Consider the following 18,377-nt stretch of genomic DNA (forward strand, 5'->3'; position numbering starts at 1 on the left):
CGGAGATAGATGCAGCAGACGAGGAAGCGGTTTTTAAAATGTGGCGTATCCAACGATCAGGAGACCTGGTGGGATACACAGTAGCAAATTCATCATTCGAGCAGGCAAGTTACCACAGATTTGGACTCTGTTTGTCTCGACTCAACGCTAGAAAAGGGGCCACTTCAACTCCACTTTGATTTCCATGTCCTCTATTTCAATATGAGGCCTCAGTGAAGGCTTTGATAAATCCCACATGATTTGATATAAAGCACCAAGTGTCTCACAGAGTTATGAGAGTCGTTCATCTTAGTTTCCGATAAGTGTATTGCATAAGGCTGATGAAATTAATCATTTTCAACAGACACAAGATCCCCAATGGATTTATTTGCTCTATTCAAGCTCCGATAACAAGCTGCTCTCAAGCTCCTCTGATATAACTGTCAACTACATTTCCATGTCTTTTAACTGATGTACTTTCGCTCACTGCTGGAGCTTAATGTGGTTAATTATCATTGCAGTACCAATAAGAAATAAAAGCTAATAAAAGCTGGACTTGGCAGATTAGTTTGGTGTACTTTTACACACCATATCCATTTGATAGCAAATCAGGCTTGGCATCCTTTGACTAATAGAATGAAACGCATTGACTCCAGAGGTCCGCAACAAATCTTCTTCTCTCTGCGTAAACCAGCGCCTCGCAGGGATTAACTGTGCGCTTTTAGAAGCACACTCGCACCGACTGAATAGATCAGGGGAAACATCGTGCAACTCGGGTGACCTCTTCTCATCGCTATTACATTTTTTTTTTTAATTATTTATCCAAGGAGGTGAATCTGCGGTTCCAGGTATCCGTCGAGTTTATTGTAAGCCCGGGCCTCGGGCGGAGATGGAGAGAGTGTGGGGGTCGACCCCCTGCGGAGGGCCCTGGCTCGGGGATTTACTCGACTCAGCATACTGTCATGAGCCTCTGAGTCTTCACAAACAACCCTTCTGCATTACAGCACCCCGCCATAACTTTATGGAGAAGAATAAAGTGGTTGTTAACAGAGCCAGGAGGGGGGCATGTAAGAAGGTTCTAGGACTTCCTGCCCTCCTTCATACCTGTCCTAAGGTGGACGAGGGGTTCAACAGACCTCTAAACACTGCACAATACTGGCAGGAAGTACATGTCAACAGCAGAGGTCCAATCCCAGAGCAGGAATTCAAACAACCAACCAATAGCGTGTGTAATAGCATTTACAGAAATTAGAGACACAACAAAAAAAAATTATAGAAATGTTAATAAAGGATTAAACACTGTGAGTAGCATAATGTGAACTGCAGCCAATAGCATGCACAGCCTACGAGCTCATTACCTAGTAAGCGAGCATTAGGGCAATCCCAAGATGCATGTTTTCACCTAACTACATCAGGTTGTGGGGTTTCTGAAAAAAAGAAAAGCAGCGATCATCCACAGTGTCGTGTGGAGTCCTGGATGCTGTCAGAGATCAGAGCAGAGTTTAGAGCAACTCTAGTCAAACCCACAAGCCAAACATCGAATTGTTCCATGTAAAAAAATAATAATAAAAAACGATAGAATGCAATAAAAGTCTGCTGTTGCATTCGTCGTTGTCATCCTTATAGGATTACCTCTACATGACATCATGGGACTAATGCTGTTTCACTGCTCTGACTTATGCAACAAAGTAAAGGCGCATTGGCTCCAGTGGCCTTTAAGCAGAAAGATTGCAGCTGTATTGAGACAGAATGAGGTGACCAGTGGTGATCCACAGTAACCAGCTCTACCGTGCAACAACAACAACAACGTGTGTTCGTGCATTGACTTTTTTCCTATAGCGTGCGTGCACACGCTTCTCTTTTTGCTAACGCCACCTGGTCTGCAGCCTCCTGGTCTCTGTGGGTCTGTGAGAGAACGGCGGAGGATATGGGAGGAAATTGTCCGGCATGATTCCCTCTTTATATCTCATTTCTGCTCTAGTCCTTTGATCCGACCTCCTCTCTACAGGGAAACCCCAGGAGGAAATCCCTCACATGTTTGGACACGAAGCACAACTGTCCCCAAAACGGGACCAGACCCTAACAAGCGGGGAGCCAGGCTAAGTCACACAGGCTTAGACACTAAAACAGAGACGGGGGCCATCAGGATCATGCCGCAATCCCCGTGCAATGGCCAGTAAAGAGGGAATCAAGTCTGGCCGGCGCTTGTTGTTTTCTTTGATTGTTCGACTAACTCTCAAAAGTCGCCCTTGTTTCTGTCTCCTCTGATGATCCAACAGACTGCAAAAATAGTTTGTTAGTTCACAGCGGAAGAGAGGGAGGAGGGTGTGTTTGAAGTGCTTGCGAAGCTCCTGTTGCACAGGGGGGTCAGAGAGGGCCAGAGAGGGAGGTAAAGCCAATCCAGGAAGGGCTTGATCCTCTCTAAGGCCTGCGCTGCATCAAACACTTTGTCAAACACCAGGCAGACGGACAGCTGAGTGGCTCTGACGGATCTGATCGCAGACACGGCCCATGAGAGGCACCGGCTCCTCGATCCAGGCACCGCTCTCCCACTCCTGTCAGTAATTCCCCTTCGACTTACTCAAACACAAACAGAGGGCCCTGTGGCATGTGGCAGACATTTTCCTGTTGTTTTTAGCCGTGTATGATTACAGTGTAATTTCAAACGTCGTTTCAGGGTCCCACCTCGACAAGGAGAGGGTCGTGTACTCCAGAAGGCAGCGGCATCTGTCAAGGGATGCAGCAGGGGCAGCAGAGAGGGATCAAATCAAAGGGATGCTAAACTCCCACTAATCCCAAAGAGATGTCTCAAGGCATGACGGGTTCACGGTCCTGAACCTTGCCACCCAGCGGGAAGGGGCATTTATGTTTAAAGGGATTCGATGTGGTGCCTGGGAATCGGTTGGATATCGTGACACAGACCACTCAATGATATCCTGAACGAGCCATCGCGTTACATTGACTGAAAAGGCAACGTCGCGCGTATTTCCTGCATTGCACATCACCCTAAATACAGAAGTTCTCACCTCACCTCACTTTATATGTGATTTAATGTTTTTTTTTTTTTATTCTATTTGTCTCCTAATGCTCAGACGGCGCCGGCTACAGCTACACGAATCACCACAACAAATTCAAACAAAACGTATGTGGCAAGAATCTGATTCTGATCTGATTCAGCTGATACAGAGCTAAATGTGAGTTTTGTATGACTATAAGCAGGCTGCTTGTACATGGGTAACAACAGGTAGGCATGGGGTTGGTGCCTCTGTTTGTTATGCATTCAGGTTATTCATTTCTGCTAGCCTTTTCTCCATGTAAGGGACATGGCCTCCAAAAATAAAAAATGTATACTTTTTTTCTACCCTGTAGCGTTTTTTCATCATTTTAGACTGTTTGGTTGTGAGTTGCAGAGTGTTGGAGATCTCGGTCGTAGAGAGGTCTGCCTTCTCTCAATTTTAATCAAACTGGACAAATTTTTTTTTGTTGAAAACTCAACAGCAATGTGTCCATCCAGGGCTTGTTAAGATAATTTAATTACTTTGAGACTTGTTGTGGCCAGTGTTGTGCAGTGCGGCTGAGAAAAAATAGTCCCCGTTCATGATTTCTGCAAAGAGACTGCATAACAAAGCCGGGGTGAAGGGAAGGCCGACGTCCCTACGGCGGACACCTCCAACACTCACAAAAACCTACATTGATGAATAGCACCACAGGTAAGCAGAAAAAGTGAGCTGTCCCTTTAAGCTGAAATGTCTAACCTGTGACATCACCTCGGTCGTTTTGCTCTTTAGTGCTGATGCAGGTATGGTGCTGCCTTGTAAGTTGGCCTCTACTTACCACTATAATGGCTCTGCGATTAGTCTGCAGCCCCTCTGTATTTGTCACCGTTAATTCATAAACACACACACGCAAAGACGAACACACACAGCCAAAGGCCAGCAGGTCTATACTTTCTGCTTTTTTGTCCACGCTCGTGGACATGAGTGGGTCAGAAGCCGCAGCCTCTCTCTGAATCACCAGCTGTAATTAAAAGCTGGGATGTCTCTGTGAAGAATCCCGCCAGAGATGAAGAGCGGGAGGGGGAGGAGGCTGGAGAGGGGCTTCTGGTGGCTGAGGCCGGTGCAACTGTGCACCAGATGTTTTCAGGCTTGTTGCTTTCCTCCTCCAGCCAGCCAGATTACTGCAGAGAGGGAGGACTCCAGTGCGCTGGACGGTCATTTCGAAACGTTGTGCGCCACGCAACACATCCTCCTCTGTTGCCTGCACAGAGATCCTCAGACAGCCCCCGTGCCGCGTTATGCGAAACACGAGCGCCAGAGTGTCATCGGAGTGCGAGACGGGAAACGAGGATGGAAAGAGGGACGGGGAAAAGAGTCGATAATGTGGTGACTTGTTCTGCCTGTGAGGTCTGTTTTTCTGTTTGGCGGTGTCTATTACACGTGTCTCACACTCTGCCGCCGCGCGGCCGTGTGTCTCTCAGTGCTTGTGTGTGCGCATCCTTTTTGGCCCCGGTTGGGTGGAGATGAAAGTGTATGTGGTCCAGGTCTGGCATACAGGGATGCATAACACAGATTGTACTCTGATCTGCTTTGTGTTATCCGGATATGAGGTGCAGAACATTGACAAAAATATATATATATATATATCACACCAACAAGGTCAAGGTTCAATGACCACGCTTTACAGGCCAGGTGCGTCAAGGGCAATATCGGCCCATATACTGCTCAGTGGGGGGTAATAGCCCGCAACTATTCCACTTCATTGCAGCACCCCCCCCCCCTTTCCTGACCCCCCCAAACAGTTTGCTCCCACTTTGTTTGTGATCCTTATGCCTTGTTTCGTCCGCCATCCCGACGGCGGCAGAGAGGGGAAGCCTCGCGAGAGACCCGGTGGTCCTCCTCTTGTCACGCTGAATAATGTCTGCATGCGGTTTTCAACCTTAGACATGAACCAGTAGGGGCGCGTTTGTATAAGACAATGCTTGCAGTCATGGGTGAGTATGAACAGCCACCTCTGGAGATGCCAAATGGACGACAACTCAACGTCAAAGTTTATTCTGGAAAGATATCTACGTTCTCTTTCTTGGGTTCATTGAGATAGCAAAACTACGGATCCACACCTCACAACCAAGCGGGTCGGACGAATATGCCGACTGCCACATCTAATGTTTGTACACGGGTCTACAAAAGGCAGTTCTGCAAAACCACAACTGAACTGGGCCAAAGAGTGTGAAGGAGAAAAAGAAAATCTTCAGTCACACTCCTCTTTCTTCCTTCTTGGAAAAGACCAGATGACAATAGTGTGTAGTATGCAGCGCTGCTGACCCCTCCTCTTCCACCTCCACGCCCCTTCTCCCCCCTCAGTTCTTTGAAAGGCCTCCACATGTTTATGGCTCATGCCTGTGGTATGACGATGGATTCTCCATATAAAAGCCAGCAGGATCATGGGGTGTTTCAAATATTGCTCTCTGAAGACGGTTGCTGACAAAATGACAGCAGCCATATTTATTTTGGTCAGGGAGCAGGGGCACTTAGTGGGAAGTTGATCAGAGATCCCCCCCCCCCGTACTCCCTCCCAAAAAGGAATGCACACAGGGCAGAGAAGTCTCGGAGACTACTGGTAATGACTTTCTTCACCGAAAGAAGATTTAACACGGCTCAACTGCACCACAGGCGGAAAAATAAACCCAGAAAGAGGCCATTGGCATAAAGCAGTCCAGACAAGTGCAGGTAGTTATTTTTTTTATTTGTTTAAGAGGAGAAACATAAGGGGTGGGGGGGGGTGTCTATGGCAGAGACTCGCAATTACGTATGGATATAACAGAACTGTAACTTCAGTGGTGACTAACAGCCACTGGCATTGGGATGCTAGAGATGAAGTCAATGACAGGTTGATGTGTCTTTCCTATCCACCCTGACTCGGATTCAGAAGAGCTCGGCGAAAAGCTTCCAAATCACCATCTGTCCACACGGTTGTACGTGTCCATGTTTCTCCCGTGATTATTTTGTTGTTGTTTTTTACATCTTCACAAATGTCTACAACATTCTTTTAAAACAATAAACGGTGCAAGCTAATCCCCAAGCCCTGTACCCACCGGCCGGCCATGCTGTCCAACGGAGGAGGGGCACTCCTGAGGGCTTTCTCAACAGCTACTGTGTCAGCCCCTATGGAGCGGCCTTATTAAATGAAGATTAAGCTGTGGCTACACAAGTCACAACAGGCTGCGGTGCGAGGCACACATAATCACTATGACAGGTCGGCTGCCAATTAGTGCCTATCCTCCTGTCCTGGGAAAACGCTCCCCGCTCCGCTCCCGCTGGCGGGAAGAACTGATCCGGATTGTCCATGATATTACCCGGGCCAGAGATCGCCGTTAATCACCAGCCGTCATTCCACTGTGGCAGAAATGAAAGCCGGACTTGTCATCTGTGCACCACTTTCCAACAGTATTGGATTCCCGTAGAGCACACTCGGGGACCATTAATTGGAATAATGAGATAAGTACATTGGGGGTGGGGGGGGGTCTCCTTCAGAGTGGTGCATCGAGCAGAGTTCGGACAAATGGGCTCTGCTGCTGAGACAAGACGCACACGCTCCATCAATTAGCCTCAAATTGTAAGCGAGCATCTGTTTGAGGTAAGAAACAAAATTTGGCCCCGATGGAAGGCTAACAGTTGGACAAAAACACATCCAGAAATGTTTTTGGATGTCAGGTTTCCCGGCCAGACACTGGCCCGACTGAGATGTGATCACACTGGCTGCGAAACGTAAACGCTCTGAAGTGAACGGGGTCTCTTGCCAGAGCTTAAACCCGTAGGCACGGCGAGTATAAACACCCAAAACGTGTGTGTGTGTGTGTGTGTCACGCGCCCGTACGCCTGGACGCGCCTTAACCACCTGCTCCGACACAGAGCCAGAAGCCGGAATTGTTTTGTAGTGTGCGCAACGGACGAGGCCGTTGAGCTTCCTCCTCAACGGAGTTGAGGCAAACACCGTTGCTCCGTGCATCGTTTTACGAGAGGAGAGGCTTTGGAGCAGATGGTTTGCAGACGGCGAGGGCCAGGAGGTCCACAACACTGCCGATTCACCACAGAACCGCACTGGCTTCAGACAGAACCTGGCGTGAGTCCCAGCAGTCAAATAAATCCTCCTTGGGTCTGGTCGATCCTGTGGCGGATCTGGGTTCGCTTCGGTCCCCTGTTCCAGACTGTAGGTGCTCGTGGTGTGAATCAAACAAGGGCCCGCCTCCATGTCGCGTCCAAGGCCTTAAATATAGACATAGACCCTCGAGATGTCACACTGCGGAGGAGTGATGAGGTGGTACTCTGAGTCCAGGCAGGATTATCTTCCTCCACAACCCAGTGCCACAGTACATGTAAGAAAACTTGCTTATCCACGGTTTCAAATTGATGGCGGAAAGAATCGACTGGGCATCATAGCTACACAAGAGGCAGTTATTACAGTTACAGTGTAAACACAAACTGCACACAGGCGCTCTGACAGACCGTATTAGTGGTGGCTGGATGGGAGCACTCAGATGACTGATGGGATGGAAGGACTGGCCTCAAATGAGCTCTACAGCAAATGGTTTCTCTGGTTACACGCACAGGAGATCAAGGCTCCCACGAAGGCCGTCAGCTCTCCAAGTACAGGTACATGATTCAATGGCTTAATACAATCATTATATGCTAATGCTTTTTTATTCGTCTTCCCTCTGCTCTCCTTTTTCACTCAAGTAAACTGCATTGTTCAGGAAAACGGGGTGTTATTTGTGTTTCTGTTATCAACTCTGACATTTGCTGAGCTATAAATGTTTACTGTTCCAAAACTTCTGTTTGGGCTTACTCCGCTTGGCTGCCTCCTGCACTACAAATACCCCTTAAATTGGATCTACTTGCACTTAGAAGTAAAGCAAGCAGAGCTGCACAAATGCAACTCGGGCCTGCTACCACATAAACTTTAGTGTCGTCTGAGAATTTGAAAGACGGAAATGAACCCGAGTAGCAGTAGTGCGTTGCGTTGGACTTTAGTCTCTCCTGGGTCCCAAATCAGGGATTGTGTTAAGAGTGGGTGTTGGGAGAGTTTTAACATTTTAAAGTTGTTTACACAAGATTTAATGTCCCTGACATGGCAGAAGCAGCTATTGTGCACAGATTATAGTAGAGTGGGTGGGCAAGAGAGCGGGGATTGGAAAATAACCAGATGCACTGACTGGTGACGGGGGCCGTAGAGAAAGAGCAATGAGAGCGGTCACACACATGGCGGTTTGTCGACCAGTGAATCTGGTGACAGGGGCTTCTGGGAAATCTCTGCAGGGAGCTCCATAACGGCATCGATGTGGAACAGCCGAGCGCTGCTGTGTTATCACGCTCCTCACCTTTCCTCTCCCCTCCTCTCCCATCAGCTCACAAGACAGGGAGGGGGGAGGAAGGGTCGGGAGGGAGGGGGGGTGGGGGGGGGGGGTGGGGGGGACCCAGTCTGTCAATGGTTATAGCGCCGGAGCAGCTATTAATAAAGTCTCTTTATTGTTTATAGGCTGTTCAGAGCACCACTCCGGGGATGCAGAGGAGAGAAGAGTGTTTTACCGTCTCAAGGGTACAATACAAGCGCAGGCCAAGCGTGCACGAGACAAGACTGACTCCTCTGGAGATGGCTCACCATCGAAGTGTTATGTCCAAAACAAAATGAATCAGCTGGTTGAGTTTGATAAAGATTTTCATCAACACTGCTCGGGCGGTTCGGTATTTACTTGATGTAAGAAATGTGATGAAGCAACTTGAAGAAGAGACGCTGTTTTGGTCCAAAACAAAAAAAGCAGGTCAAAGTATCGAGAATCTGAACAATGATGATGTACGTTCGGGAGCACACGCAGTTTGGGAACAGAAGTGCGTCACCGTGCAATAGCTTGTCGAGCTTGCTCTCTTAAAAGCCTTCAGTCAATTTTGAAGTCCAACAATTTACATGGATCACGACGAGGCGTTTGGCTGGAACGTGGTCACTTGTTAAACTGAAACACTGGTTGCTCCGAAATGGTTGTGATCTGAGTCACAAATCTGGAGAACTTGAGGTGGAATATTAATATGAATATTTAAATAACAACCAGACATTTTGCGGCCTTTAACAATTTAATTTCAGTGTTCAAAGCCAACCTCGTCTGGACGGCTTGGACCAAACACATGTCCGTTGGCATATTTTTGATGAGGTCAGCTCTAAAAGGGTCTGAACGGCTTCAAATGCAAATCCATGCATTGGAGCTGGTGCAAACTATACAATTCCCATTATATATATTTGCCAAACTTCCAAGGTTTGCTTAAAATCAGCTTGACAGCTGGTTGGAAATAGCGCTTGTGATATATACTTGTGGTGTCCAGGTGCTCCACGCAGTTATTTTGGGGACAGGGTGTGTTATCGGGACAATGCTGTTCTGCCAAATGTCAAACAAGAACAGAAAATGAATCCCAGCAGTGCGAATGATATACGGTGTTTACACTGATCAGCAACTTGGATGGAACGCATCAGACACGGTTTACACAACGCGCCATGTTTGCCGTGAAGGCCTCGCCTCCTGACATTATCTGGGCTTTACTCTCGCTGCTTGTGTGTGTGTGTCTGCCGACACAGAGGGAAACGAAGAAGATCCTTCACATAGTTCCCTAAACTGGGGGACACGGATCTGTCCTGAGGTCCAGTGTAGATATGTAGAAATGCAGGCCCGTCGTAGCAGATAGTCACGGCTTTTAAAAGTATATACCTACATGCTGAGTCCTACTACTTCCTGTCCGCATTTCATCCACAACATCTTTACGGTCTGAACTTACATAATCCCATGCTCATCCTAAACATATACAGATAAATCAATCATGAATCAATTTCTATTTTCATGTTCCAAGTAATCATTGTAAGCTCTTTCGTATATTTACATTCCCTAAAACTCCATACGTTGAGATTACAGTTTGTGATTTGAAGACTCATTATACCACAAAGCACTGCATATCCTGTTATTTCTAGATAGTTAGTACTAGATATCTATAGCTTGAAAATTGCGTTCATTTGACGTAACAAGGTATTTCACGATGGCCTCAGCCACATTGCGGCCCTTTCTTGAAGCTCCAAATCCTGATCGCCAGCATTTCAGAGGGCGGCCTCTCCTCCCATAGGACAGGGCTTTATTATCACAAACGGGTTGTGATTATTTTACAGTGTCAGTCGGTCGAGCTCCCATGCGACGGCGCTGGATCTCCTCCCGTTCGACTTAAGCAGTCCGCGTTTCTACGTTGTATTTATTTGAACTGAAGAGTGTTGCATTTCACTGGCTTTTGCCAAGTGGGGATTTTTTTTTCACTGGCGGTCGAGTGGTTGGGAATTAACAACACATGCCCGAGTCTGAAATGTACCTTTATTAAACGGGCCACCGCAGCACTTCACGAGCCCGGGGAGTCTTGAGATGCACACGCAGTGACACGTTTACACGTGGCGTTTAACCACACCGCAGAGGCCGCTGGTCGTCCACGGGGAGGAAGGTCACTCAGACCGTCTGCCATGTAGCAGTAGCTTCAAGTTAGTTGGACGCGGGGAGTCGACCGTTGGCTGAAGAAAAATGGTTCTGCTATGCAATTTCCAAATTTTAGTGCAAGAAAGTCATAAAGTTTCTTGGAAGAGGTCAAGGGGGGGGGTTGAAGAGGTGCTCGGGGGTTTTTCCCCGACAAACACGACAGAATCACAGCGACTGCCATGGCAGTGTCGTAACACCAGAAAATATCAGCGTTCATCGGCGTTTATTTACACTTTCACCACTCCACCACTCAAGGCCAAAAATGGAGAAAAATCATTAAGCTTCGAATGTTTTTCCTTTTTTAAAGCTTAAGTGATATCTGCCACTCTAATTGGTTCCTTATATGGTGAATTAAATATTTACACTGGGCTTGACGTAACCCAAAGTTTATGGGAGAAGTAAAGGGAAATACATCTATTTTAAAAGCACTACTAACGGAGGCCATCACCTCAAATGGTGTGTTTGGACCGACTAAAAGAAATGGTTTACTTTTTGGAAAAAAAATATTTCCCTTTGCTGTATTCACACTGAGAGAAATTCCAGAATTGACTTCCCCATTTAATGGCCTGACATACATGCTGCGTGCACCGCAAATATCTCTCGAGCCGACGGGAGGAAACAGAGACGGCCATTGAAGGGAACCTGCAGGTCGTACTTTGAAGAATTCCACTGAGGAGGGGAATGGAGATGGGAGAGTGGGAGGAAAAATATACCTCAGAGAAGGACCTGTTTTGAACAAGGACGCCATGGAAAAATAGTGATATTCCACACACGGAAACACTATCGCGCACCTCAAAAAAAAAAAAAAAACAGACGGTGAAAAAACATGGCTGAGTGGAAGGTACGAGGGTTACATGAAACAGGTGGGACTCTGAGTGGGGGGGGGGGGAAGAGCTCTCCTTTGGGGTACGTTGGCTGTTTTCTTTAATATCCACCAGAGTAGTGTAAACTCTGCAATGGACGGAATCTTTCTCGCACACGTCGACATGTGGCTGAATAACATCCTTACCTCTCCTGCAGTGCCTAATGGCCATTTTGCACATCCTCGACTCAGCAATGGTGGGACATGGTATTGTGTCCTTGGGTGGTTTCTTAACGATGTGCCGTGTGCGGGTCTCGAGACCCCACTTGTAGCCACAGGTTTTGTTTCTCCTGTTGCAGGCTCCCCATTCGCTCCACTGGCCCACCTCACAGCCCTCTGCGGAGACACACAGAAACAGTGATGCGCCGTGAAACCACAGCAGAGTTCAATCCAGAGGCAACACCAAGTCCCCGGGTCAAGCTTTGATACGGAGGCGACCGAGCTTTGCCTTTGTGTGTGGTCCCAGTTCAACGGCCTGTTTTTTTTACGGTCAAAACAAGCAGGACGAACGAGGAAGATGCGTAAAATAAGTGCGTTTACTTTTCCTCACACATTGGTGTCGTCTCACGTACCTCCGCACTCCATGGTGTCCTCCAACGGGGCAAAGCCCTCGGGGCACTTGTCAAAGCAGCGCCCTTTGTGGAGGTAAAAGCCTGACTTGCATTTGGTGCAGAAGTCTTTGCTGAAGCAGGACTCGCAGTTCTCTATCCTACACCCTGGAGGAAGAAGAGGAGAAAGAAGAAGAGAGCCATCAAGGTCCGACCAACCCTCTCATCTGGAGTTGATTGAATGCTCAAGGGGTTTGGGTTAAGGAGGTTCTTGAAAGGATTATTTTGTCCCTGCTAAAAAGAAAATCCAAACACAAATCATTTCTCTCTGGGGTTTCAATGCGCTTCGCCTAACAGATATTTCATGTTTGTTGTGTCAAATTGTTGACGATGACCTCTCTCAACAATTTGCGACCAACACCCAGTTAATGGCTGTGTTACAGCATCCCATTAGAGTTGTGCCCTAAATATGCTACACCATCACGCCACACGGCTCCAATCTGTGTCTGCATTACTGAGGCTTACTGAGATGTCCTGTTCCCATTAAAAAGGGTGATCGATGGCTCGCCTTGACAATGCCGGCCAGCTGTGGGGAAGTTCTGGCCCTGGTGCGGAAGGGAAGGGAAGGGAAGGGAAGGTGGCTCAGGGCACGGGGGGGGGGGGGGGGGGGGAGCCTGGCCAGACCAACGCTGATGCATTTTGTCAGCAAACGCGACAGCGCACTTACTCCTCCCACGCCACGCCCTGCTGCCGCGCGTGACACACCGCGCGGCGTGCTCACAAAGGGAAAGACGCGGCAATGTGTCATCGCGCTCTGACTCTGCAAACAGCGGTTCAGGAAGGGGGCCAAATCACAACGGCCGCACCAACGGGGCGACCCACATGATTAGAAGGAGCCTCCCGGTGCCGGCTAATTTATGGCGCTCCTCAGAGGCTCTGCGTGGGCCCATTGGGTTTCTGAGTGTCGGGGAGCAACGATCCCACCGCTTACAAGGTTGCTCCCCAGGTAACCTGTGTGATCTGCCCTGCTGATTGTGTGGTTGCGTGGGGGGGGGGGGGGGGGGGCGAGACGTGTATTAGCGGGTGCGTGATTTAACACATGTGAGCGTGACGGAGGTTGAGGGCTGCTCTTTTTTATCTGTGACCCTTGCAGGGCCCGGGGAAGGGAAGGTATTCACAATCACACCCCTCAATTACAACATCTCAGCTAACCATCAGCCTCCTCCTCAACATTCTTCCAAAACGAGGGGGTCCCTCCCCGCTTTACTTTGAACCCTAAAGTATGGCCTCTGCCCACTCACTCTGGTCTCACGCTTTGCCAAATAGTCTAAACAAACCATGGACACACACACACACATACACACACACACATACAGTATATAGCACAAACACAAACATACAGATGTGACACAAAGCCACGCAACAAAAGAAGCTGAAATCCAAATTGTGAAAAACATGATCTGACTTAAAATCACTGATATTGTTGGTAATTTCTTGTGTCCTCATATCCCGTTTTTAATTTAAACCATCTGATATTATTCATCTCCTCGGTTTTTATTCTGCCGTTTATTTTGCTTTGATCTCTGGAGTTACGCATTGCTGTGTGGAGATAGCAGTGTGGAATTCGGGCTCAGGTTGTAGTACAAATTAAACCCAATACAAGAAGGAGGCTAATAAATCACAAGGTCAATTGGAACAGCACAATTCTGTGTTTTACCCTTCACATTTCCAAAGACCTGTCATCACCTGACTTTTAGCTCCAAAACAAAAGAAAATAAAAAGACAAAAAGTACGAATGAGAACAGCTGGCATGACTCAGGCATTTGGGTTGTTGTGTAATCCTCATTTATTAACAGTAAATAGGAGCAACAGTGGCAGTAGCACCTGACAAGGATTTTTAAGTAAAACATTAGGAAAAACAGGAAAGGTGGTTTTCTAAATAGTAGATAAGCAATAATGTCACTCTGAGAGATTGATGAGGTGGATGACACATCAATGCGGCTCCACAGGAGTTAGAATGCAGGGAGGCAAAGCTGCGGGGTCAGGGGTCATTGGGGAGCGAGGTCGGTAGGAAGGGATCACTATGACAGAAATTTATCCTTCTGTCGGGTTATCTGTGACACGAGAGAAGCTCCCACACTGACCAAATGGGCCAAACGACGCAGCTCATCCAGCAGCTTCAGAAACCGATACAGCAGAGCGGGTTCATTCTCCCAGCGGGATTAACCTCTGGGCCACCTTTAAAATCTTCGTCGAGGTGCCTCGGCGAGACTAATGAGAAATAATGAGGTCATCAGATCACGTTGAAGGCCCGGTGTTGCTGGGACTTAAACGCATTATCATCATTATCTCCGGGGCTGGTTCTGGCCCCCGGGTGTAAGCTCTGAGGGGTATTTCAAATAGAGCTGTGGGTGAACTGCCGTAGGCCGCCCAATTTATAGAGATGTCCACAGCACGGCGGCAGTTCAACCATGGCCCGCACCGCTGTAATTCTTCTGTTGTTCGCTTGACTTTACACTCGAAATTGATGTGGTTTGCACGTCAAGTTCATTTGAAGTTGCAAAATGAGTCAAAGAGTGTCACTTGTGCTTAAATCGCGCATACTTGGCAAAAGATGTCCCTCAGTTGTGGTCTGGATGGGGAACCCGCCGATTTTATCACCGAGAGGCAAAGCCTCAAGTGAGCTTCAGTCAACTTCTGCTACTCCGAAACCTGACCGCACCATGTGAAACGACTCTATATATTTACACGGATATTTGCCGTGTAAAGAAGGGCGCTAAATCGTTTAGGACCAATCTCTTGTGTGTGGAGGAGGGGGCAGGGGTGTGTGTGGGGGGGCGGGGGGGGTTATCTGAGCCGGAGGGCGGGTTGCGCGACCGCGCTCATCAGCCTCCTCCGGAGAGCTAACCAGAACCGACGTTGCGCAGCAGGAGTGTCCATGTCGTAAAAAAAAAAAAAAAGGCCTGGCAGTGCGAGGGGGGAAAACAAGCCCCACTTTTCCATCCCTCGGCTCCAAGCTGAGTCGAACAGCTCTGACCTATTCTCTAGGCCCAGGGTTGTGCTGACATGGGAGCTCTGGCTTGCTCGCTGCCACCCAGCCATGTCGCGTGGAGCTTCGGATGGCAGCAGTTCCTGGAAAAGGCCGGGCCCGCCATGTTCTTCCCAACTGTCTCCGCGGTGGGGTGTTAGCCAGGTGAAGAAGAGGTGGTGTTCCTGTCAGTTAAGCATCTCCCAGAAAAGAGAACGGCGATGACAGATGTCTCCGCGGTTCTCCAAGCTTCTTCACTCCAAGGAACACAGTGCCTGATACAGCAGGACCTGCCCCTCTGTCTGCTCATCCAGCCCCAGTGTACACACAGACAGCTCAAGATTCAAGCAGCTGTCCACTCACACTGCTCCGCTTGGTATAAAACGCAGAGTTGTGAAAAATAACCCGGTTCAACTCAGAAGCTCAACCCATGATGCTTGGCTCTTATCCCCCTCCAACCCAACTAATCCCCATGATGTACTTAAAAAAAAATGAAACGAAATCTCGGAAAGTCGCATCCAATTGCCCTCTCCTGGTAGTCCTAAATTGACGTGACAAAAAAACGATAAGACATAAAGACACAGTACAACGAGACACATTACAACAATTGGATTTTGTAACGACTTTACTCAGCCAGAGAACTGCATTAAGAAAAATGTATTGCAATTAGCTTTCCTAAACAATTACCTCTGACAAAAGAGTCTCTAGTGGCACAATAAACTGGCACTAAGCTGGGACTATCGAACCACGTTTCTGGGATAATTGGCGACATCGTGTTTGGTGGCGGGGCGTGGTTTGGCTCGGCTGCACAGGGGTCAGGGTGGGGGAGTCGCTCAGGGAACTATGCCAGGTGGAGGTGTGATCGGCCTCAGCTGCATCACTTAAGTTTAATTGTGTCTCTCCCCTTTAAAAGCACAGTAGTGGCGATCCGTCGAGGAGAGAAGGTGGATGGAGAAACGCAGACAGGGCCTGTGTGTGATGTATTACTGACAATAAGTCAGGTATCCCCGAACCGCAAGAAGTGTGTGTGTGTGTGTGTGTGTGTGTGTCCCCGCCTCTTTACACTCCACAAGAACCCATCAGGAACCAGACTTGTTACACCATGGCTTGATCAGACTGGCTCTCAGTGTTTTAAAGGCTGCTGCGGAGAGATGAGGTTGCTGCTGCCTTGTATTTGTGTGCATTTGTGTGTGTGTGTGTGTGTCAGTGGGGGGTCCTTAATAAACCCTGAGGGAGGAAGTTTTGAATGCAGCCTCGCTCCCATTCTGACCCTCTCGACACATTCTCTCTCGACTTAAAGACAGCTCCGATAGTCGCCTTTCAGCTCATAATTCTTTCAGCAAGAGAGCCCGCCTGTGATACACAATGACAGAGTATGCTTTGGCTTGAGAATATATGTTAAAACCGAGGAATTATCAAATCTGAGGCAAGAGCGTGACTGCACCGCATTCACACAGATTTGGCCGTACATAAAGCAGCGCACTGTGTGACTGTTGCTACAAATCTTCGCCGCAGAGCAGCGGGGTCGACACCCACAGACACTGGTGTGGGGCCTGTTCTGGGCAGCTGATAAGAACCCCTGTGGATAACACTGCCGTTACTGCATATGGTTTAAATATCAGCCCGTCCTTTGGCTGCTGAAAGGATTTTTGATTATTGTAACATATTGAAAGACTGCCTTTGGAATTTAAGGTTCAAAGTCCTCAAGGTCAAGTGGAGTTGGACGTCTTCAGTGAATTGTGTCTGAGGTAGACTGCGATTGCTACGTCAGGAGCCAGTGTCATCACCTGAAGGATGTGGGTCTTTTAAAAGGGCCAGAAAGCCAAGCTAGTGTTGAATTATAATAGAGTCTGATGTATGACATTTTACTCAGAGCCATGCTGAACAACTGGCAGAAACGTTAAACACTGAATACATCACACAGCCGATGATGTTTTAGCCAAACAAAGCATCCATTCTGTTAGTTGGTGGCCAAACGCATTGCTTACTGCAACCCCCTCGGCTCTGTCGGGAGGTTTGGCGATCCATCCAGCTTTCTTATCACTGGCGGCGCCTACTGGTCAGGAGCGAGTGAGGAGCTAGCGGGACGTACACGGCAAACGTGGGAGTCAATCGCAACCATGAAGGGTCCTTCAGCCTGCAGCCGTAACTGGCCACCCGAAAAGGTTGTGACTAATTAGCAGTGTTGAGCTGACCCTGACCTATCACACTATCTGCTCTCATCACTCTGCTCGCATCCAGAGCCTCTCTCTCTCTCTCTCTCTCTCTCTCTCTGTGTCACACGCCTCCAGAGGCCATTCAGAAAAACGGAAAGATTCAAGCCAGCGAAGTCTTTTGCTTTCCATGCTCCGTGTTTTCTTTTACCGAGGCCGTCCATAAAAGAAAAAAATCCACAATGAGATAACATCACACAGAGAAACTCTGGCGTAATAATAAGCAGCTGCTCCCTGAGTGATTTCAGAGCCTGTGTTTGAAAAGATCATGAAAACATAGACGTAGTGCCACATTCCAGGGCTCTCTCTTGGAAACCAGGGGCACTCGCCAGCTCTGACCGCGTCGGAGGAGTACCCCCCCCCCTCACCGTGTTTTGTCCAGTCAAATCACAAATAATATTTACTGACCCAACAATTTGCCTCAACGCCAATAAAACACCCGCATTAGAGGGCCCGTTTGGTGAAAACGACATCAAAAGAGGGAACTGGATTAGAGGGACATGACCGAGGCAGCGATGGTATCAAAGTAGGTCTCGCTCATAGATCTGATGTTACGTGACAACACAATATGTCGTTTGCACCGAGAGAGACTCACGAACTAACGCCAACGTAACGCACAGGGAGGATATAAGCCCTCGTTAGACGCATCTTCTGGTGCTACCTGTTCCTGCCCAGATAAATGTGAACACGCTGATTTCAAATTGCCAGGTTTTGGGGTACAAAAGACACCATTTGCTTCTCATTTTCACCATCCAATGGAGCCAGCGGACGTCCTTGCAGCTTGGTTGAGAGCTATTGGCTGAACAGAATGTAGCGGTTGCTACACGCTCGCATCATTGGGCCTGAAGGGTCCGGACGCTGTCCTTTGGGTTTTTTGGGTCTGTCGGGAGTTTGGCTCAGAGAAGCAAACGAGTTCGAGTTCCTCTCTCTTGTTTTAATATGAAACACTCAGCCAACACCTCGGGCTCCTTGTAAAGCTACAAAGGCTCCCTCCCTCTCTCTCTCTCTCTCTCTCTCTCTCTCTCTCCGAGCATATTCCACGTTAAAACAAGGAGGTCGAGGTGCTACAAGAAGAGAGGGAGACATTTCATTAATTTAATTCTACAGTTAGTCTTTCACGAGAATCTTGAGAGCAATCGAAAGCCTTGCTGTTATTGTTCGGAGTTCATCTTTTTTTTCAACTAAGCGAAACATGATT

At 48.2% G+C, this 18,377-nt stretch overlaps 1 protein-coding gene across 1 annotated transcript in view; it reads right to left on the reverse strand.

Moving 5' to 3' along the window:
• rspo2 (R-spondin 2) overlaps positions 1-18,377 on the reverse strand; it is a 47,596-nt gene that overhangs the window by 7,816 nt on the left and 21,403 nt on the right. Inside the window, exons 4-5 of the mRNA XM_037454346.2 lie at positions 11,963-12,106; positions 11,538-11,726 (exon numbers count right to left, since the gene is read on the reverse strand). Coding sequence (XP_037310243.1) covers positions 11,538-11,726; positions 11,963-12,106 — 333 coding nt within the window. The remainder of the gene's footprint in view (positions 1-11,537; positions 11,727-11,962; positions 12,107-18,377) is intronic.

This window comes from Pungitius pungitius, chromosome 11, assembly GCF_949316345.1.
Source record: "Pungitius pungitius chromosome 11, fPunPun2.1, whole genome shotgun sequence".
In the NCBI taxonomy this organism is placed as follows: Eukaryota; Metazoa; Chordata; class Actinopteri; order Perciformes; family Gasterosteidae; genus Pungitius; species Pungitius pungitius.